This window comes from Acomys minous (genome assembly GCF_964271855.1).
Source record: "Acomys minous genome assembly, chromosome: 2".
Classification (NCBI taxonomy): domain Eukaryota; kingdom Metazoa; phylum Chordata; class Mammalia; order Rodentia; family Muridae; genus Acomys; species Acomys minous.
In genome coordinates, this window is record NC_140484.1 from 136,017,842 (window position 1) to 136,034,658 (window position 16,817).

The 16,817-nt window shown below is 47.5% G+C and overlaps 1 protein-coding gene across 4 annotated transcripts; it reads left to right on the plus strand.

Annotated features, from left to right (window-relative positions):
- Positions 1-11: 11 nt before the first annotated feature.
- On the plus strand, positions 12-13,519 carry TRIM6 (tripartite motif containing 6). Of its 4 annotated transcripts, XM_084752342.1 has the most exons (9): positions 422-803; positions 958-1,042; positions 5,152-5,638; positions 6,504-6,599; positions 7,878-8,108; positions 9,276-9,298; positions 10,329-10,429; positions 10,681-10,707; positions 10,958-13,519. In XM_084752342.1, exons 3-9 carry the CDS (start codon positions 5,216-5,218, stop codon positions 11,521-11,523), a joined length of 1,467 nt encoding a protein of 488 aa, XP_084608468.1. In that variant the 5' UTR covers positions 422-803; positions 958-1,042; positions 5,152-5,215; the 3' UTR covers positions 11,524-13,519. The 4 variants fall into 4 exon arrangements, with proteins under 4 accessions (XP_084608466.1, XP_084608467.1, XP_084608468.1 ...); XM_084752340.1 differs by lacking the exons at positions 422-803; positions 958-1,042 and adding an exon at positions 12-118; XM_084752341.1 differs by lacking the exons at positions 422-803; positions 958-1,042 and adding an exon at positions 17-390.
- The last annotated feature ends 3,298 nt before the right edge of the window (positions 13,520-16,817 follow it).

The window sequence follows — 16,817 nt, forward strand, 5'->3', positions numbered from 1 at the left end:
GAGGCAGCACCGCCTCCTCCGTCAGCACCGCCCCTTTTGCCTGGAGTCCGGCTTTGGGACGAAGAGAGCAGTCTCCCGGCTGCAACTCCTTGGTACTGATCCAGGCCACGGGTTCCAGGTTGGTGAGCAAACCCATTTTCTTGACAGTCGCTGCTGTCCCACTGGTGTGTTAGAGTCTGCGCCGCCGTACAGGTTGGGTTGGGGTTCACGCGTGGAAGAGTGCGGGACTGCAGCTTTTGAGTTTTCCTGAGTTTGGGAAGAATCGAAGAGGCGCGTTCGCAGCTAGGAATAAACAGTGTAAGGGAGAAATAGTCGTTGAACCTGGATTCTGGAGGCAAAAGCACGGCTACTCTGGAAGTTTCCCGTTTGGCGTTCGGAGAGGATTCAGAGGTCAGCATCCCCTCCCCCAGCTCCAGCCCCACAGCTCCAGGAAGTAGGTTTATCGCCACCCCCCCCGCGCCCCTCCCCCGGCCGCGGCAGGCCTGACTTCTCCCAGGAATAGCAGGAATAGTTAGGAGGTGAGCCGCTCGGCCTGCCCCGCCCTGGTCTGCACCGGTTGCAGCAAGCCTGAGCTGGGAACCCTGGCCTTCTCCTGAGGAAGCCAAGGCAAGATGGGCGGAGTTGAGAAAAGACCCCAGGGAGGCCCAGTTGTGGCCCTCGTAATTCATTAAAGGTTTCCGGATGTTCTCTGGAGATGTTTGCCTACAGGATGCTGTTCACATCTGTAGACCTTTCTCTGGGGGTGCCTACCGCCGGTTACTCACCTGCGTCACCTTCTGACGGAGGCGGCCGGCGACAGTGAGGTGATCATTTGTATTTTATTGTGAACGAGTTCGCTGAGATCGGGAGCGTTGTATTTATGTATTATATAAGCATGTATGTAAAATCTACCTACTTTCTTCCCCGACCGAGATGTCTCCTTCTGCTAACCCTCCGGCTTCCAATCCTCTTTTCTAGTACTAAGGTTACGTGCCTCAGCTACCAACGCAGCAACCGGACATGTATTTCATCAGTCGGTTGAGACAAATGCATGCTTAAGAGAGTAGGTGTCACAGCTGTACTGTGTGTGTACAGGACCTGACACTTGTACACTGTGTGCTCTGAGCCTGTTACTTAGCCTCTGCGCTTTAACAGTTTTAATATATAGCGTGGGCTGCGCAATGCAATGTGTAGATTTTAGAGTTTTGGTGAGAGTTGGCTGGGGCAGACTTCTAAACACACAGTAAAACACGGGGCTTGGTAAATTCTCAGAGTTATGATTGATTGACACCCCCCCTGCCTAACTTTTTGTTTGTTTGTTTGTTTGTTTTTGTTTTTCGAGACAGGGTTTCTCTGTGTAGCCTTGGCTGTCCTGGACTCACTTTGTAGACCAGGCTGGCCTCAAACTCACAGCGATTCACCTGCCTCTGTCTCCCGAGTGCTGGGATTACAGGCATGCGCCACCACGCCCGGCTCCGTGCCTAACTTTTAAAACTGCACAATCAAAACAACTGTGGAAACAACACACTTAAGAAGTTGGGGTGTGTGGCTCTGTTGGAAGAGTGCTTGCCTAGCATACACAAAGCCCTGGGTTGGATCCCAGGTACCAAAGAGAAGTAGAAAGTGCTGGTGCTCTAGGATGCTTGCAGAGTGGTAGGGTGGGGGGATGGGACAAGGTGTGTGTGCGCCCTTAATACCAGCACTTGGGAGGCAAGGCAGGGCGATCCAAAGTTCAAGGTCATCCACAGTTAAAATGTGAGTTGCTGGCCAGCATAGGATACTAAAGATTGTGTCTCCAAAAGACAAAAAGAAAAGGGGTAATAAAAGTGTTAAATATGAACACAGCGTGGTGGTGTATCCCTTTAATCCCAGCAGTGGAAGGAAGACAAGAGTCAAGCAGATGGCTGTGAGTTTGAAGCCAGCCTAGTCTATAGAGGGAGCTCAGGACAGCCAGGATTGTTACGTAGAGAAACCCTGTCTGAAACAAAACAAAACAAAAGTGTTATATATACTTTAGATATAGTTTTCAAAGATACAACTTTACTTACTATGTCTAAATAAGTTAACAACGTAACAGATTTTTAACATTAGGAACTGCAAGTGAGATAACCACAGTCGTAATAATTAGGAAAAATTACATTCTATCCTTTAAAAAGATGAAATAAAAATGTTTAGCCTAATTAGAAGAGTAGAATTATCTGTGTGGGGCAGTGTTTTTGGAATGTCTGGTGTTAACAAATGTTTAAATGCATAGCGAATTATTCTTAGCGAATTATTCTTTGAAGGTAAACTTAGAAATGCTTAAAACTGGGGCTAGAGAGATGGCTCAGCAGTTAAGAGCACTGGCTGTTCTTCCAGAGGACCTGGGTTCAAATCCCAGCACCCACATAGCAGCTCACAACTGTCTGTAACTCTAGATCCAATGGTTCTGACACTCTCATGCCAATATCCACAGCATTTTGAAAAATTAAACTAAGGTCATATGAGTTCAAGGCCAGCTTGGTCTACAAAGCAAGTCCAGGACAGCCAAGGCTACACAGAGAAATTATCTCGGGAAGAAAAAAAAACAAACAAAAATGGAAAAGAAAATCTTTCTTCTCGTGTGCAGTCATCCCCACTAGAAACCTTGGGTCTGCTTTCACTGATGTGCTTTCAGATGATGTTTCATTTATCAACAGTTTCATTTAATTGTCACTATTGAGTTTGCCCTAAAGCTGCCATCCTGCATTTTAAGTTTGGCTTTAAGGCTATATAGTGAACTGTACCCTAACTTGATATGTAAATAGATTGCAGCCTACTCTTGTAGCAAGGAGCCAAGTCCCTGCCAATCAGAAGCAACTATATTAGTAGTGCTCAACCGTCAGAACCAATCTGACTGTCACCTCACTTCAGTCACTTCCCTTTCCCTGGATGTAAACAGCTGGCCTAGGTAAGCTATTGTAAGTCATTTTTGGTCCAGATTAGTGTTGGATTGTAGGACTGCACATGAACTCATTTTGGATTTGCGGAACTGGGAACGAGTGTAGCTGAGCAATAGAACCCATGCTAGCCAGTGTAAGGCCCTGGCTCCAGTCGCAGCATAGGGGGAGGTTGTATATAACTACTAGTGTCTTTTTAAGTTAGTCTTATGTGGATGAGTGTTTTGTCTGGATGAATGTCTGTGCACCACTCTTGTACCTGGCTCCCTCAGAGGCTAGAATGAGGGTGTCAGATCTCCTGGAACTGAAGTTACAGACCATCGTGATTAGCCATTAAGTGCTAGGAACTGAACCCCAATTCTCTGGAAGAGAAGCCAGTGCCTTTTTTTTTTTTGTAATGGTTTTTCAAGACATAGAGTGTTTCTCTGTGTTATCTTGGCTGTCCTGGACTCGCTTTGTAGACCAGGCTGGCCTCAAACTGACAGCAATCCGCCTGCCTCTGCCTCCCCAGTGCTGGGATTAAAGGCATGCGCCACCACGCCCAGCGCTGCAGCCAGTGCTCTTAATTAAGGAGCCATCTCTCCAGCCCCTGTAATTTTGTCTTTTGATAGTAATATACCATTGTATGGGTATGCTACAATTTGTTTGTTTGCCAGTTAATGCTCTCATAGATTCTCTCATAGGGTGAAGATTTCAAGAGGCTAATGTATTGCAAGTATGGTTTGGGGGGTTCTTTTTTTTAATATTTCTTATTCGTTTATTTTTATTTTATGTACATTGGTATTTTACTGTATGTATGTCTGTGAGGCTGTCGGATCCCCTGGAACAGGAGTTACAGACAGTTATGAGCTGCCATGTGGGTGCTGGGAATTGAACCCTGGGTCCTCTGGAAGAGCAGTCAGTGCTTTTAACTGCTGAGCCATCTCTCCAGCCCACAAGTATGGTTTTTACCTGAAGTAAAAGTAGCATTTCTCGATGGGTGTGGTGGCATAAACATTTAATCCCAGCACTTGGGAGGCAGAGGCAGGTGGATCTCTGTGAGTTCGAGGACAGCCAAGGCTACACAGAGAAACCTTGTCTCAAAAAAAAAACAAAAACAAAAACAAAAGTAGCATTTCTCTTGAATGTGGACCCAGCTTTGGTTCCCTGCACCGGTATGGCAGCTCACAGCTGCAATCCAATGCACTCTTCTTGCCTCTGTGGGCATGAGACATACATTCAGGCAAAACACCCATCTATAGTGAAAAGCCGGGAAGGGCTGACAGTTGTAAAACCTATTGCTGCCCTCTTTTGTGGTTTCTCCTGTCTGGTTTGGTTTGCCCGGGAAGAGGCTGAGCAAGAGGCGTGGGTGGAGCAGAGGACGGTGAACATGTCTACAAGCTTTTACACCTATAATCCTGGAGACCCAGCAGGCATAAAGCAATGATAACCAAGAAGTAAAAAGGCTCATGGGAAAGGATCGATCATCCAAAGGAGGCTTCTGGCTTTTTCATTCACCCAAGTCCTATGTTAACGGATGTGGGTACAACCATGAACAGAAAACAGAAGGCTCTGATCTCTTGGATCTGAACACTTCTGTAGGAACTGTTCAGAGCATCAGAGGTAACCAGGCAATGATGAGGAAAGCGAAGCTAGTGGGTGCTTGCTAGAGCGGTTGCCTTCTAATAAGACAGCATGGAAGAAGTCATTGGTGCAGATGCCAGAATGCAAGGTGCCCCTTGCAACCGGAGCAGCAAATCCACAAGTCCTGGCACGGTCATGCGTTTATTATGTTTAACACCGAAAGCATGCTTAAGTGGTCTGAAGAAAGGCCACTTGACAATGCAGTTCACACAAGGCCTCCCCAGACGCCCCATTTGTCTTTCTATCCAATAGGAGGTAGAGGAAACGATTGTAAGAGGGGGAAAGCCGGACGTGGTGGTGCACGACTTTAGTCCCAGCACTCGGGAGGCAGAGGCAGGCGGATCACTGTGAGTTCGAGGCCAGCCTGGTCTACAAAGTGAGTCCAGGACAGCCAAGGCTACACAGAGAGACCCTGTCTCGAAAAACAAAAACAAACAAAAAAAAAAAAAAAGAAGAAGAAGAGGGGAAGTTGGTGCTGAATTGCTGAGGTCAGCAGCTGGAACTAGACTGAGAGACCTTTGTCATCCCATGTAGCTGACCTCTCTTTCCAGCGTGCACAGTATCCATTCCTGTTTCTCCTTTCTTAGCCTGTGCTTCCTCCCCCCCCCCCCCCCGCCCCTTCTCTCCCTAGGGTTCTGTAAGAACAGCCTGCCTGTCAGAGCTGGGCAGGTAAGAGAGACGAGAGAGTGGCTACAATGACGTCAGCAGTCCTGGTGGACATCCGAGATGAAGTCACCTGCCCTATCTGCTTGGAGCTCCTGACCGAACCCCTGAGCATAGACTGTGGCCACAGCTTCTGCCAGGCCTGCCTCGTGGGGACTAGTGACAAGTCAGTGCTCAGCCAAGAAGGGAAGAGCAGCTGCCCTGTGTGCCGGACCACCTACCAGCCTGGCAACCTCCGCCCTAATCGACACCTGGCCATCATAGTGAAGAGACTCAGAGAGGTCGTGTTGGTCCCCGGAAAGCAGCTCAACGTCATTCTTTGTGCACTGCATGGAGAGAAACTCCAGCTCTTTTGCAAGGAAGACGGGAAGTTAATTTGCTGGCTTTGTGAGCGATCTCAGGAGCACCGCGGGCATCACACATTCCTCATGGAGGAGGTGGCCCAGGAGTACCAGGTGGGAACAGGTCCTGGGGCTTAACCTCACTTTATGTTCTCACCCGATTGCTTTGTAGTTGTGGTTTGTCATCCTCGTCATTTTCCTCTTCTCTTCCTCCTCCTCCCACTTTCAGGATAGGGTGAGGGAGGGTTTCTCTGTGTATCCCTGGATGTCCTGGAACTCACTCTGTAAACCAGGCTGGCCTCAAACCCAGAGATCCACCTACCTCTACCTCGCAAGTGCTAGCATTAAAGGTGTGCGCCACCATCACTGCCCAGCTTTGTTTTCTTCCTTTTTTGAGATCCCAGGTCCCAGGTAGCCCAGTATAGCCTCAGACTGACGGTGTAGGTAACGATCCTGCTGTCTTTTCCAGAGTTCTGTGCTTATGAGTGGCCAGTGTTTCTTCCATGCTAGGCAAACACTTTACCAACTATACCTGACACTCAAATTTCTTTGTACAAGCTGGGCATGGTGGCACACGCCTTTAACCCCAGCGCTCTGGTAGGCAGAAGCAGGCGGACCTCTGTGAGTTCGAGGCCAGCCTGGTCTACAAGTGAGTCCAGGACAGCCAAAACTGTACAGAGAAACCCTGTCTCCAAAAAAAAAAAAAAGAACAAAAAAAAACCCCCCAAACAAACAAAAAAAAAGAAGCTGAACCTAGAAGGGGGCTTCCTGATTAATAATAAACGTTTTCTTACCTTCTTGCCTGCCTGCTGTACAAGACTGACTAACCCTTGGTTAGCATTCCCTCTGGAAGGATGGTACTGTGAAGCCAAGGCAGGCTTCCCCTGAAGTCAGCATCATCTCATTCTAGTTTGTTCTGTGTCTAGGTACTAAGACCGTTTGAGGCAGGACCCTCTTTAACCTGGTGTGTCCCTTCTAGAACATGTTCCAGGAGTCTCTGAAGAAGCTGAGGAAGGAGCATCAGGAAGCTGAGAGGCTGCGAGCTCTTATCCAAGAGAAGAGGGCATCCTGGAAGGTAAGTAGGATTCTCTTGAAAGTCATCTGGGACAACAGAGGTGACCATGGGAGCTGAGGACCAGGGCTTCCTGCCCCGGTGTCTCTTCCCTTTGGATAGAAGGGCTTCCCCTGGTCTGGTCCTCTTCCTTGTGCTGGGGAGTTGGGGTAGAAGTTAGGTAACAAACATGCCAAAAGTCAATCCAGTTTTTAGGGTTTTGTTTGTTTGTTTGTTTGTTTGTTTGTTTTTTAATTTAAATTTAAATTCTATTATTATTATCATCGTCATTACTATTATTAATAGTTTTTCAAGACAAGGTTTCTCTGTGTAGCCATGGCTGTCCTAGACCTCTCTTTGTAGACCAGGCTGACCTTGAACTTACAGAGATTCTCCTGCCTCTGCCTCCCTGAGTGCTGGGATTAAAGGCGTGTGCCACACACAGAGCTTTAAATTTTATTTTCTTTTGTTTTGGGGTGTTTTGCCTACATGCATTACTGAGCACCACACCTGTGCCTGGGTATCTGAGGAACTGGAGAAGAGGGAACTGGATTTACAGACAGTTAGGCACCAACATTAGATGTTGGGAATCAAACCCAGTTCTCTGGAAGAGCAGCAAGTGCTCTTACCATCTGAGCCATCTCTCTAGCCCCTCCCAGATTTTTAAGGCAATTATATGAGAAGAGATGGCTTCCTGGGCATAGTGGTACATGCCTTTAATTGTAGGATGAGTTCAAGGCCAGACTTGTCTACATAGTGAGTTCCAAGCCAGCCAGTTACACAGAGAAACCCTGTCTCAAAAGAAAGAGAGAAAGAAGGTGGGCAGTGGTGGCGCGCACCTTTAATCCCAGCACTCGGGAGGCAGAGGCAGGCGGATCGCTGTGAGTCCAGGACAGCCAAGGCTACACAGAGAGACCCTGTCTCGAAAAAAACCAAAAAAAAAAAAAAAAAAGAAAAAAAGAAAGCAGGCAGGCAGGCCAACCAGCCTGATGTGACTCATAATTTGTAATTCTAGATCTTATTCTATTTCTAACCCGTAGGTTAGAGCCAGTAAGTCCTCTCAGGCCTCAAAACTAGAAGCAGAGGCTGAGCTAGAAGCCTAAGGTTAGATGAGCTTCCTGGAGTCTAGACCCGCCCAAGACTCACTTAACAGATCTCCAAATCCTAGATAAAGACAACCTGAGGCTGAGGGCGGGAGAACAGGTCCTACAGGCCTGCTTCCTGCCGCAACCCTCCTCCTAAGGGAGGACCTTTAGGCCTGCAGCCAGCCTTGTCGGTTTTTTCCCCTTCTGGTCCTTGAAGAATCAGGTGGAGCCCGAGAGACACCGGATCCAGACAGAGTTTAAGCAGCTGCGGAGCATCCTGGACAGGGAGGAGCAGCGGGAACTGAAGAAACTGGAAGTGGAAGAGAGGAAGGGGCTGAGCATCATCGAGAAGGCCGAGGGTGACCTGATCCACCAGAGCCAGGCGCTGAAGGATCTCATCTCCGACCTGGAGCACCGGTGTCAGGGGTCCACAGTGGAGCTGCTGCAGGTGAGACACGGGCAGGACCCCAGATGTGGGAACCGCTAGGACTACCATCACGATGCAAGTGAGAGAACAGTCTGCTTCCTCTTCTTTACTGAACTGTGAGGAGGCCACAGGCCCAAGTCACTTCAGATGCAAATGCTAAGGGAAGCCCCACCATTATTTATTACCAGCCAAGAGTAGCCCAGAAGTTTATCTGGACTTGTGAGCATCTGTTGTACTCAGCAATGCTCTCCTGGAGGCTTTATCAGTCTTGGGACAACTGATGTTTTGATACAGATAAACTTTAGCTGCATCCTGTAGGGAAGTTCCCAGCACTCCTGACCCCTTCCCACTAGAAGTCAACAGTCCCATAAGGCATTCCAAAGCCCTTTAACATTACCCTGTGTCCCCAGGGAAAAGATGTCCAGTCCCAGCTGAAAAACCTCTGTTGCTGTAATGGGAGTTTTCAGTTTCATCATGGGAAAAAACCCATGCCAACATTAAGCTGGAGGCAGCACTTAATCAGCCTTTTTTTGCCTTTACTCACTCTAGTAGAGTCCCCTAGTGGGCCAGCCTGATCCAAAGAGTGAGTTCTACACAGAAAAACTCTGTCTCGAAAAACAAAACAAATAAAATAAAATAAAACCTGTGACTATCTCAAGGATAGAGGTTAAGTCTGGCATCACTCATCACTCTGCAGGGCCAGGTGCTGTGTAGTAAATTACAGCTGATTTTACACATCATAACATTTCAAACACAGGGAGCAGGAGATAGCTCAGGGGTGGGGCCTTTGTCTAACTTACATGAAGCCCTGCCTTCAACCCCAGGCATTACCAAAACAAACAAACAAACAAAACCCTAAGAGTTATAAAAATAAAGAAACTTATCCAGATTTGTACATGGGTCCCTAGGAGCTTTGCTCTGAGATGAGGTTGTTTTTATTTTTTGTGTGTCTGTTTGCTTCATTTGAGATGAGCTCTTGCTATATGACCCAGGCTGGTCTCAAACTTACATCAACCTCCCAAGTGCTGGGATCACAGGTGTGCAGGTGCATGCTGCACACGACTTGCTCTGAGTTCTCATCTTCACTTTGTAGCAGTTGGCTGTTTGTTTGTTCCTAGTCATCACATGGGCTGGTAAAGCTGGGAGAAGACACGATCCTTCACTTAACCTGTCTTTTTACCTCCCTAGGATGTGAGTGACGTCACAAGAAGGTATGTGAAATCGCAAGTTCATCCCCTCGGGTTTCACAGAAGGTTCTTGGCCCCCTGTAGGGTTATCCCCCTGAGAAAGGGAGAAAGTCACAGGCAAGGCAGGTTTGAGACTGGTGTATTGAGTTGCAGGAATTTAGGGACCTCAAAAGTAGAGGAGTAGGCTGGCATCCGTGGTAGTAGAATTGGTATGGCAAGAGGACGCAGCCTGGAGACAGGATCTTTTCCCGCTCACCTCTCTACCTGCCTCTGGCACTGGCTTTCCTCCTTTCAGCCTCCTTGATAATACGTTGTTCCTGGCTGGGCATCTTAGAGGGAGATCACATCCATGTATCACCCGGGGCTTGAGAACCAGCCTTGCAGATTCGGGCTGTGACTTTTCCCTTTCTCCCCTGGCTCTCCAATCCTGGTCTTGCTACCTAGCGCTCACATATCCTTTCATGTGAGAACAAAGACCTGAGACATATTTAGTCCTGGGACAGAATAAGTTCTTTTCAGTAATCAAATCTACAAAGTCATCTACCAGGGTCACATCTAAAGATGCCCACAGACCTACCCTTTAAGACCCTGAAGACAACCTTCCTGGGTCTCTGGCCTTGAAACCTAAACCCACACCCTCAAAGCATGCCCTTAGGTGTTCTTTCAGGCTGGGCTGCAGGGTTCCTGATGGGCATGGGCATCTCCAGCGCCTCCTGGTGGACGTTGTGATACAGCACCTACATTTTAAACCGTGTTTCCCTTTTACATGTAGCAAAGGACTCCTAGCCTACTGCCCTTAGGACACAAATAGGAAAAGAAAAAATCTTATTGTATGTTATAGAGGTTACAATAGGAAAGAGGCAAAGTGAGGCTCTAAGAAGTTATCAGCTACTGAAGTGTATGGCGATATGGTGGGTAGCCGCTTTCTGGCCAGGCAAGGGCCCTGTGCACAATACTGACTTTCCCCAGGAAAGAATGTTGAGTTTACCAGTGGCTCAGAGGCACGGGGAGACAGTCTACACTCTGAAGCTCTCATAAGGTCTGTTCTCACTAGGAGCGAGTTCTGGACCCTGAGGAAGCCCCAAGCCCTCCCCACCAAGCTGAAAAGTTTGTTTCGAGCGCCGGATCTGAAGAAGATGCTGAGAGTCTTTAGAGGTAGCTTTGGGGGAGGGTTTGCGTGTGAAGTCCCTACAGTGGGGAGGAAGAGGGCGGAAGGTATAGTGATATTGGAGAATAGTAGGTGATGTGAGGTTGCAGAGGCACGGATGTGCTGTGCTGAAGATAATGCAGAGACGGGGGTGACCAGTTCGTGCCTTCGCCGAATTCCCCACCGTTCTCGAACCTCCTCAGATGCCAGACCTGACACTATCTGTTCTGTTGACCGTGTTTTACTCTTCTCATTACAGAGCTGACCGACGTCCAAAGCTACTGGGGTGAGTAGAGTCCATGGCTTCTCTGAACTGATACATGCTTCTCCCCCAACAAGCCTGCATGTCCTCTCAGGTCCTGGGTGTCCATCCCTCTCCTTCCTCCACCCCCTAACTCTTGGCCCTCAACCAACTAATTCTAGGTCCCCCACGACCACCATTTCCTTTGCCGCCCCCCCCCCACACACACACACTCAGAGTCATGGGACCGATGTGTTCCGTTCTCAACTGCTGCCGTTGTAACCTTCTCCTACAGTGGACGTGACTCTGAATCCACAGACGGCTAATTTAAACCTCGTCCTGTCTAAGAACCGGCGGCAGGTGAGGTTTGTGGGTGCCAAGCTGTCCGAGCCGTCCTGTCTGGAAGAACATTACGACTGTAGTGTCCTGGGCTCTCAGCACTTCTCCTCAGGAAAATACTACTGGGAGGTGGACGTGACCAGGAAGACGTCTTGGATCTTGGGCGTATGCAGTTCCCCCGTGGAACCCGTGTTCTCCTTCAGCCAGTACCCCAGCCAGCAGAGTGCCTACTCTAGGTACCAGCCCCAGAGCGGGTACTGGGTGATCGGGCTGCAGCATACACACGAGTACAGGGCCTATGAGGACTCCTCCACCTCCCTGCTCCTCTCCATGACGGTGCCGCCCCGCCGCATAGGGGTTTTCTTAGACTATGAGGCTGGCACCGTCTCCTTTTATAATGTCACAAACCATGGCTTGCCCATCTACACCTTCTCCAAGTATTACTTTCCTACTTCCCTTTGTCCCTATTTTAATCCCTGCAGCTGTGTAGTCCCAATGACCCTGCGGCGCCCGAGCTCTTGAGAGGTCTGCCACCCCTGCCTGGACCTGAGCAGCTCCCTTCAAACGCACGCGTTTCCTCTCTGAACCCCTGGTCTCCCTGTTCTAGCAGGGTGTACCCCCACTGGCTCATAGTGAGAGCACCCTTGACACGTCTCATGGGAAAGGTTTTCACAATTCTCTGTTAAGCAGTGTTTTTTGATTTGCTGGGTTTTGTTTGTTTTGAAATGGGCTGGCCTTGAACTCTGACAGTGAAATTGAGAACTGATCCTCCTGTTTGCACCTCCAGAGTCCTAATTACGAGCACATACCTGGCTGTGGTTTTGTTTTAATGTTGGTCTCCATAAGTAGCCGAGGCTGGCCACAAACTCCTAGTCCTTCCACTTCGGCTCCCAAATACTTATTATAGGTCTATCTCACAATACCTGGCCAAGCACAGGATTTGGTGATTTGCTGTTGTTGTTTGTTTTTGGTTTGGGTTTTTTGTTTGTTTTTGTTTTTGTTTTTGTTTTGTTGTTGTTGTTTTTAAGACAGAGTTTCCCTGTGTAGCTTTGGCTGTCCTGGACTCACTTTGTAGTGAGTCGAGGCTGGCCTCGAACTCACAGAGATCTGCCTGCCTCTGCCTCCTTGAGTGCTGGGGTTACATGCACGGCTTGACTTTTTTTTTTTTTTTAATTGATGTCTGTGGTCAAATGTTAAAAAAAAATCCTTTATAAATTAGACGATAGTTTTTACTAAGTATTGAATTCAATAGACTTCTCTCTGGTCATTGAGATAGTTGTATGTGCCTTTTATTCTGCTCCTGGCCAGGCTGTACTGAGTTGTCTCCATTGTTAAGTTCACAACTGAAGGAAACCGTTACCATGTGTCACATTCACTACTTGACTGATTTTTGCTGACTCATTTCTTAGGTTTGGCTTTCATCTATCTTTATAAACAAAACTACCTCTAACTTTGCAAGCTTATGCTATCTGTCAAGTTATTATGAAATACAACAATCGGCAAGGGAATTACTATATACGTATATATAGGATTGAGTGCTTTAAAAAAAAAAAATCACTGACCATTGATAAGTAACAATAAAGCTAAACTGACCATTGATGAAAAAAATAATAAAAATCCACTCACTGCTATAGTTTTGATGGCTTCAAGAAGAGATTGTAGCTTTGGGTTTCATGATAAATGCTGCCACAACCTTCAGCCTTCATGATATAATTTTAAGAGTGGTAGTAAAAAAAAGGGAAAAAATTTGCTTGAAAAGGAGCTTACGTAAGATAAGGATGAGAAGGGAGCAATCAGCCAGTACCAGTCATTGTCTAGGAAAAGGAAGAAATTCAGTTAACCAAGTTCACAGAGTGACTTATTCTAGCCTCCCCCAACCCCTATGCTTTAGTAGAGCTAGGGCTTGAACTCAGGGCTTTTTATGTCGGGTAGGCATTCCAGCACCAAGCTTGACAACCGCAGTGTGTGTGTGTGTGTGTGTGTGTGTGTTTTGTTGTTGGGTTTTGTTTTTGTTTTGTTTTGTTTTGTTTCTTGACACAGGGTCTTACCCAGTCGCCCAGGCTGGCGTTGAGCTTGCAGTGGTGTCCAGGCTGACTTTTAAGTGTGCCTCAGCATCCTGAGTTGCTAGGGTTACAGACCTAGACTACCTCTTCATCCCATCCCAGACCTTCTCTTTCAAATTCAAATTCCAAATGAGTGAGCTGCTATGACTTTGCTGGAGAGGTGCTATAAGCTTTCACCTTCAACTGTGAAAAAGGTGTGAAGTAGGTGTGAGGGTGGAAAGGATTGTTAAGGGGGCACAGCTGGACGGCTGACACTGCTACCAAGGGCTACAGCTGGACGGCTGACACTGTAGCCAAGGGCTACTAGTGGCTTTTGCGCCCTCTTTCATATACTGTGACTGTGAAATACACCCTGGATTTCCATAAAAGCCATGTAAAATAATCTCGCCAACTACTGTCTTAAAATAATGATACGTTGGGTATATTATTTTAAATAAAACTTATTACTCATCTGAGCTGTTTCTTTTACTTTATTTTTGAGATGGAGCCTCACTCTTTAGACCAGGCTAGCCAGAAGTTAACCCTGTAGCCCAAACCAGCCATCAAACTCTGGTAGTGGGCATCCTGCCTTAGTCTTTCAACTGCTGGGCTTACAGGCATGAGCCGCCACAGCCAGCTTTCATCGTGCTTTTTAAATGTGGGTACTGGGAAATCTTCAGCTACACATCGGCTCCTGTTACTGGACAAAGCTAAGATGAACTTTCTGTCTGTGAGGGGACGCACACAGCCAGGAGAGCCAGAGTACCAAGCGAGACTTGAAGGTATACCTGTTTATTAAAGGACCTATCTATGTACTCACCTCTGAATCCTGATTTTGGGGTGTGGGGGAGGGTTGTTTTAAGATTTTAATTTAGTCATATGTACATACATGCTTGCTTCTCTGTGAGTGAGGAGGCCAGAGGCATCAGATTTTCTGGAGCTGAAGTTCCAAGCAGGTGTGGGCTGCCTGACATGGGTGCCAAGAATGGAACTCGGGTCCTCTGGGAGAGTAAAGCATACCCTTAACTAACAAGCCATCTCTACAGACCTCCAACCCACCACCACCACCACTCCCAAGGATGTGGCAAAAAAAGACCGTCATTGAACCTAGCATTGAAACATGGACTTCCGGAAGATGGACGGAGAGGTATCAGGACTGGAGACCGTTTCTGTCCTTGAGGGCTCTGGCCTCTGGTAAGAGCCTCAAGGAAGGCTTGCTTAAACAGACAACTAGAGTAAATGTTCAGCCCCAACCTTTTTCAGAAGGACCTAGAGAGAAAAGTCTTCCTACCTTGTTCTTCATGGAGTAAGTTAAGATACTGAAAATTAGCTGCTCATGGGTGGTGGGCACGCGTGTAATCCTAGTACTTGGAGGGGGAGTTCAAGGCCAGCCTGGTGAACAAAGTGAGTCCAGGACAGCCAGAGCCCATCTTGAAAAACAAAACAAAACCCACAAAAAAGATACTATGGAAATCAAATTCTAAAGGGATGTTATTTCTTACGTTTAAAAAAAAAAAAAGCCGGGCGTGGTGGCGCACGTCTTTAATCCCAGCACTCGGGAGGCAGAGGCAGGCGGATCGTGAGTTCGAGGCCAGCCTGGTCTACAAAGTGAGTCTAGGACAGCCAAGGCTACACAGAGAAACCCTGTCTCAAAAAACAAACAAACAAACAAAAATAAGCTTGTTAAGGTCAGTCCAGGGCACAGAGAAAGACTATCTCAACAAATAAATATGTCTAATAGGGTGTGATGTCACACAACTTTAATCCAAGCACTTGGAATCTCTGTGAGTTCAAGGCTAGCCGGGTCTACAGACTGAGTTCCAGGACAGCCAGGGCTATATAGAGAACCCCTGTGCAGGGGTGGGGGAAGTGTATTCAGCTGGGCCTTGTTAAGTGGACTCCTGATTTGGTATCTGACAGTTAAGTTTTGTAAAATTCTTGGCTATTATTATTTAAAAGGTTTTTTTTTTCCTCCTCCTGCTCCACCATCTTTCTCTTCACTCCTGCAATTCAGTGGCCTGGATAGCCTCTGGAATTGCCTGGTTCCCAGACATGCCGCCCCGCCACACGCTTTCTGACTTCGGGAATTTTAGTTATGGTCTCTTCAAGTTCAGACTCCTCTTGGGCCACGCCCAACCTGTAGCTAGGGTTTGGGTCAAGATACTGAATTGGGTACAATTTCTGCTTGAGGCTTCCGAGGCAGCACAGCGGATAAGCACATTGGAGGTAGTTTTCCTTCCTGTTAACTCTTTTCTTTCTTAGAACCCCTCCCTCCCTCCCTCCCAATCTCTCTGCTTAGATTCCACAACTGCTTCTCTTTATACTTTTTAAGTTCTGGTTTTGACATAAAATAGTCATTGTCAACAAAAATCTAAAAAGAAGCTACCCTTTCTGTTGAACCTTTGCAGGCCTGGTGGATTACCCTGTCAGTGAGTGTTGTCAAGTTTGGTGAAGCAATTAGTGGGGTTTTCCAGAGGCCAAAGAAAACGAGAACTGAAAACGGTGTGGTCTAGCCTACACGTGTACCTGCAGCCTTGGCAAGCTCCTTATTATCATAACCTGCTAATTTAGGATAACCAATCCAATTGTTAGTTACCATATATGGGAGACAGAGAGGACAAACGTGTAGACAAAAGGAGAGCTCCACTGCACTTGGAGCTTGGCCTTTGGATACGAATGTACCGAGCCTGCCTGCAGGCACAATCCACTGTTTTCTAGAAGAAAGAACATCCGTGCCCCATTTCCCCCACCAGAAGCTCTGCAACACTAGAATTCTAGAGTTCACAGTCAAATTCTTTGGGGCCATCTTTGGCCCTGTTAGAAGCCCTGTATTGGCCTCTCCCCCCCCCATCAGAAGCTCTGCAACACTGGAATTCTACAAAGCTCACCTCTGTACATGTCTTTGTGTTCCTTGTATAAATAATTGGGAAAGTGCAGGCTGAAGCACTGGTTTTCCAACTGAGCAAAAGTGTGTCACCAGGTAGCATCCGAGGCCTGCAGCAGAGATTTCCCCTCTTTGACTAATCTGCCCACCTGTCTCCACCAATGTACTTGAAAATGATATATACACTGTGGTCGCATATCAAAGTCCCTGTTCACAAGTACGTTTTACACGTTTCAGAGCTCTCACACGCCGGCATGCTGACTCCCCTCAGGCACCCCTTTGTTCACTCTGTAAGGACACGGTTCCCCCACTACCACTGTCTTCCACATCTCTTATTGTCTGCCACTGCCCTTGGTGTTCTCCCTTCTCTCCAAGATAGACAGATTCTGCTCTGGACACTTCCAGGTGCCTCTGGATAGTCTCTTAGATATAAAAACCTTCCTGTGTCCCAAGCAGCAGCCAAGGGGGTGGTTTCTTTATTGCACCCCTCACACACAGGGAAGACTACACTTACCTGCGGTTTTAAGGACAGACGTTTGGATCGCATAGGGCTTAAGTCACTTTCGTAAAGTCATGGTTGTAGGTTCTCCAAGTTCTGCAACGTCACTAACACTGAGTATTTGGGGAGGTTTCCTGTCCAGACATGGTGTTGCCCTCTTGTTGGGTGGGTTGATTTGACAATCCTTTGTATAGAGCTGTCCACGTGTTTGGCGGCTTCCCCAGCTTAGGGGGAGGGGCGGGAAGAGGGAGAGGGAGGTAATGTACGTGATGCTATGGTCGTTTTAAGAGAAACTCTAGCCAAATCCTAAGTGAGCTGGTTGTTTTCAGGTTGGCCTGGTGGTTGTTGTTGTTGTTGTTGTTGTTGCTTGGTTTTTCGAGACAGGGTTTCT

What these genes read in the sequence shown, in the direction of transcription:
- TRIM6 (XM_084752340.1), top strand. Translation starts at nt 5,216, where the DNA reads ATGACGTCAGCAGTCCTGGTGGACATCCGAGATGAAGTCACCTGCCCT. An exon ending in GTGAGTGACGTCACAAGAAG is followed by an intron (nt 9,299 to 10,328) that starts GTATGTGAAATC and finishes TGTTCTCACTAG; the next exon opens with GAGCGAGTTCTGGACCCTGA. An exon ending in CGACGTCCAAAGCTACTGGG is followed by an intron (nt 10,708 to 10,957) that starts GTGAGTAGAGTC and finishes CTTCTCCTACAG; the next exon opens with TGGACGTGACTCTGAATCCA.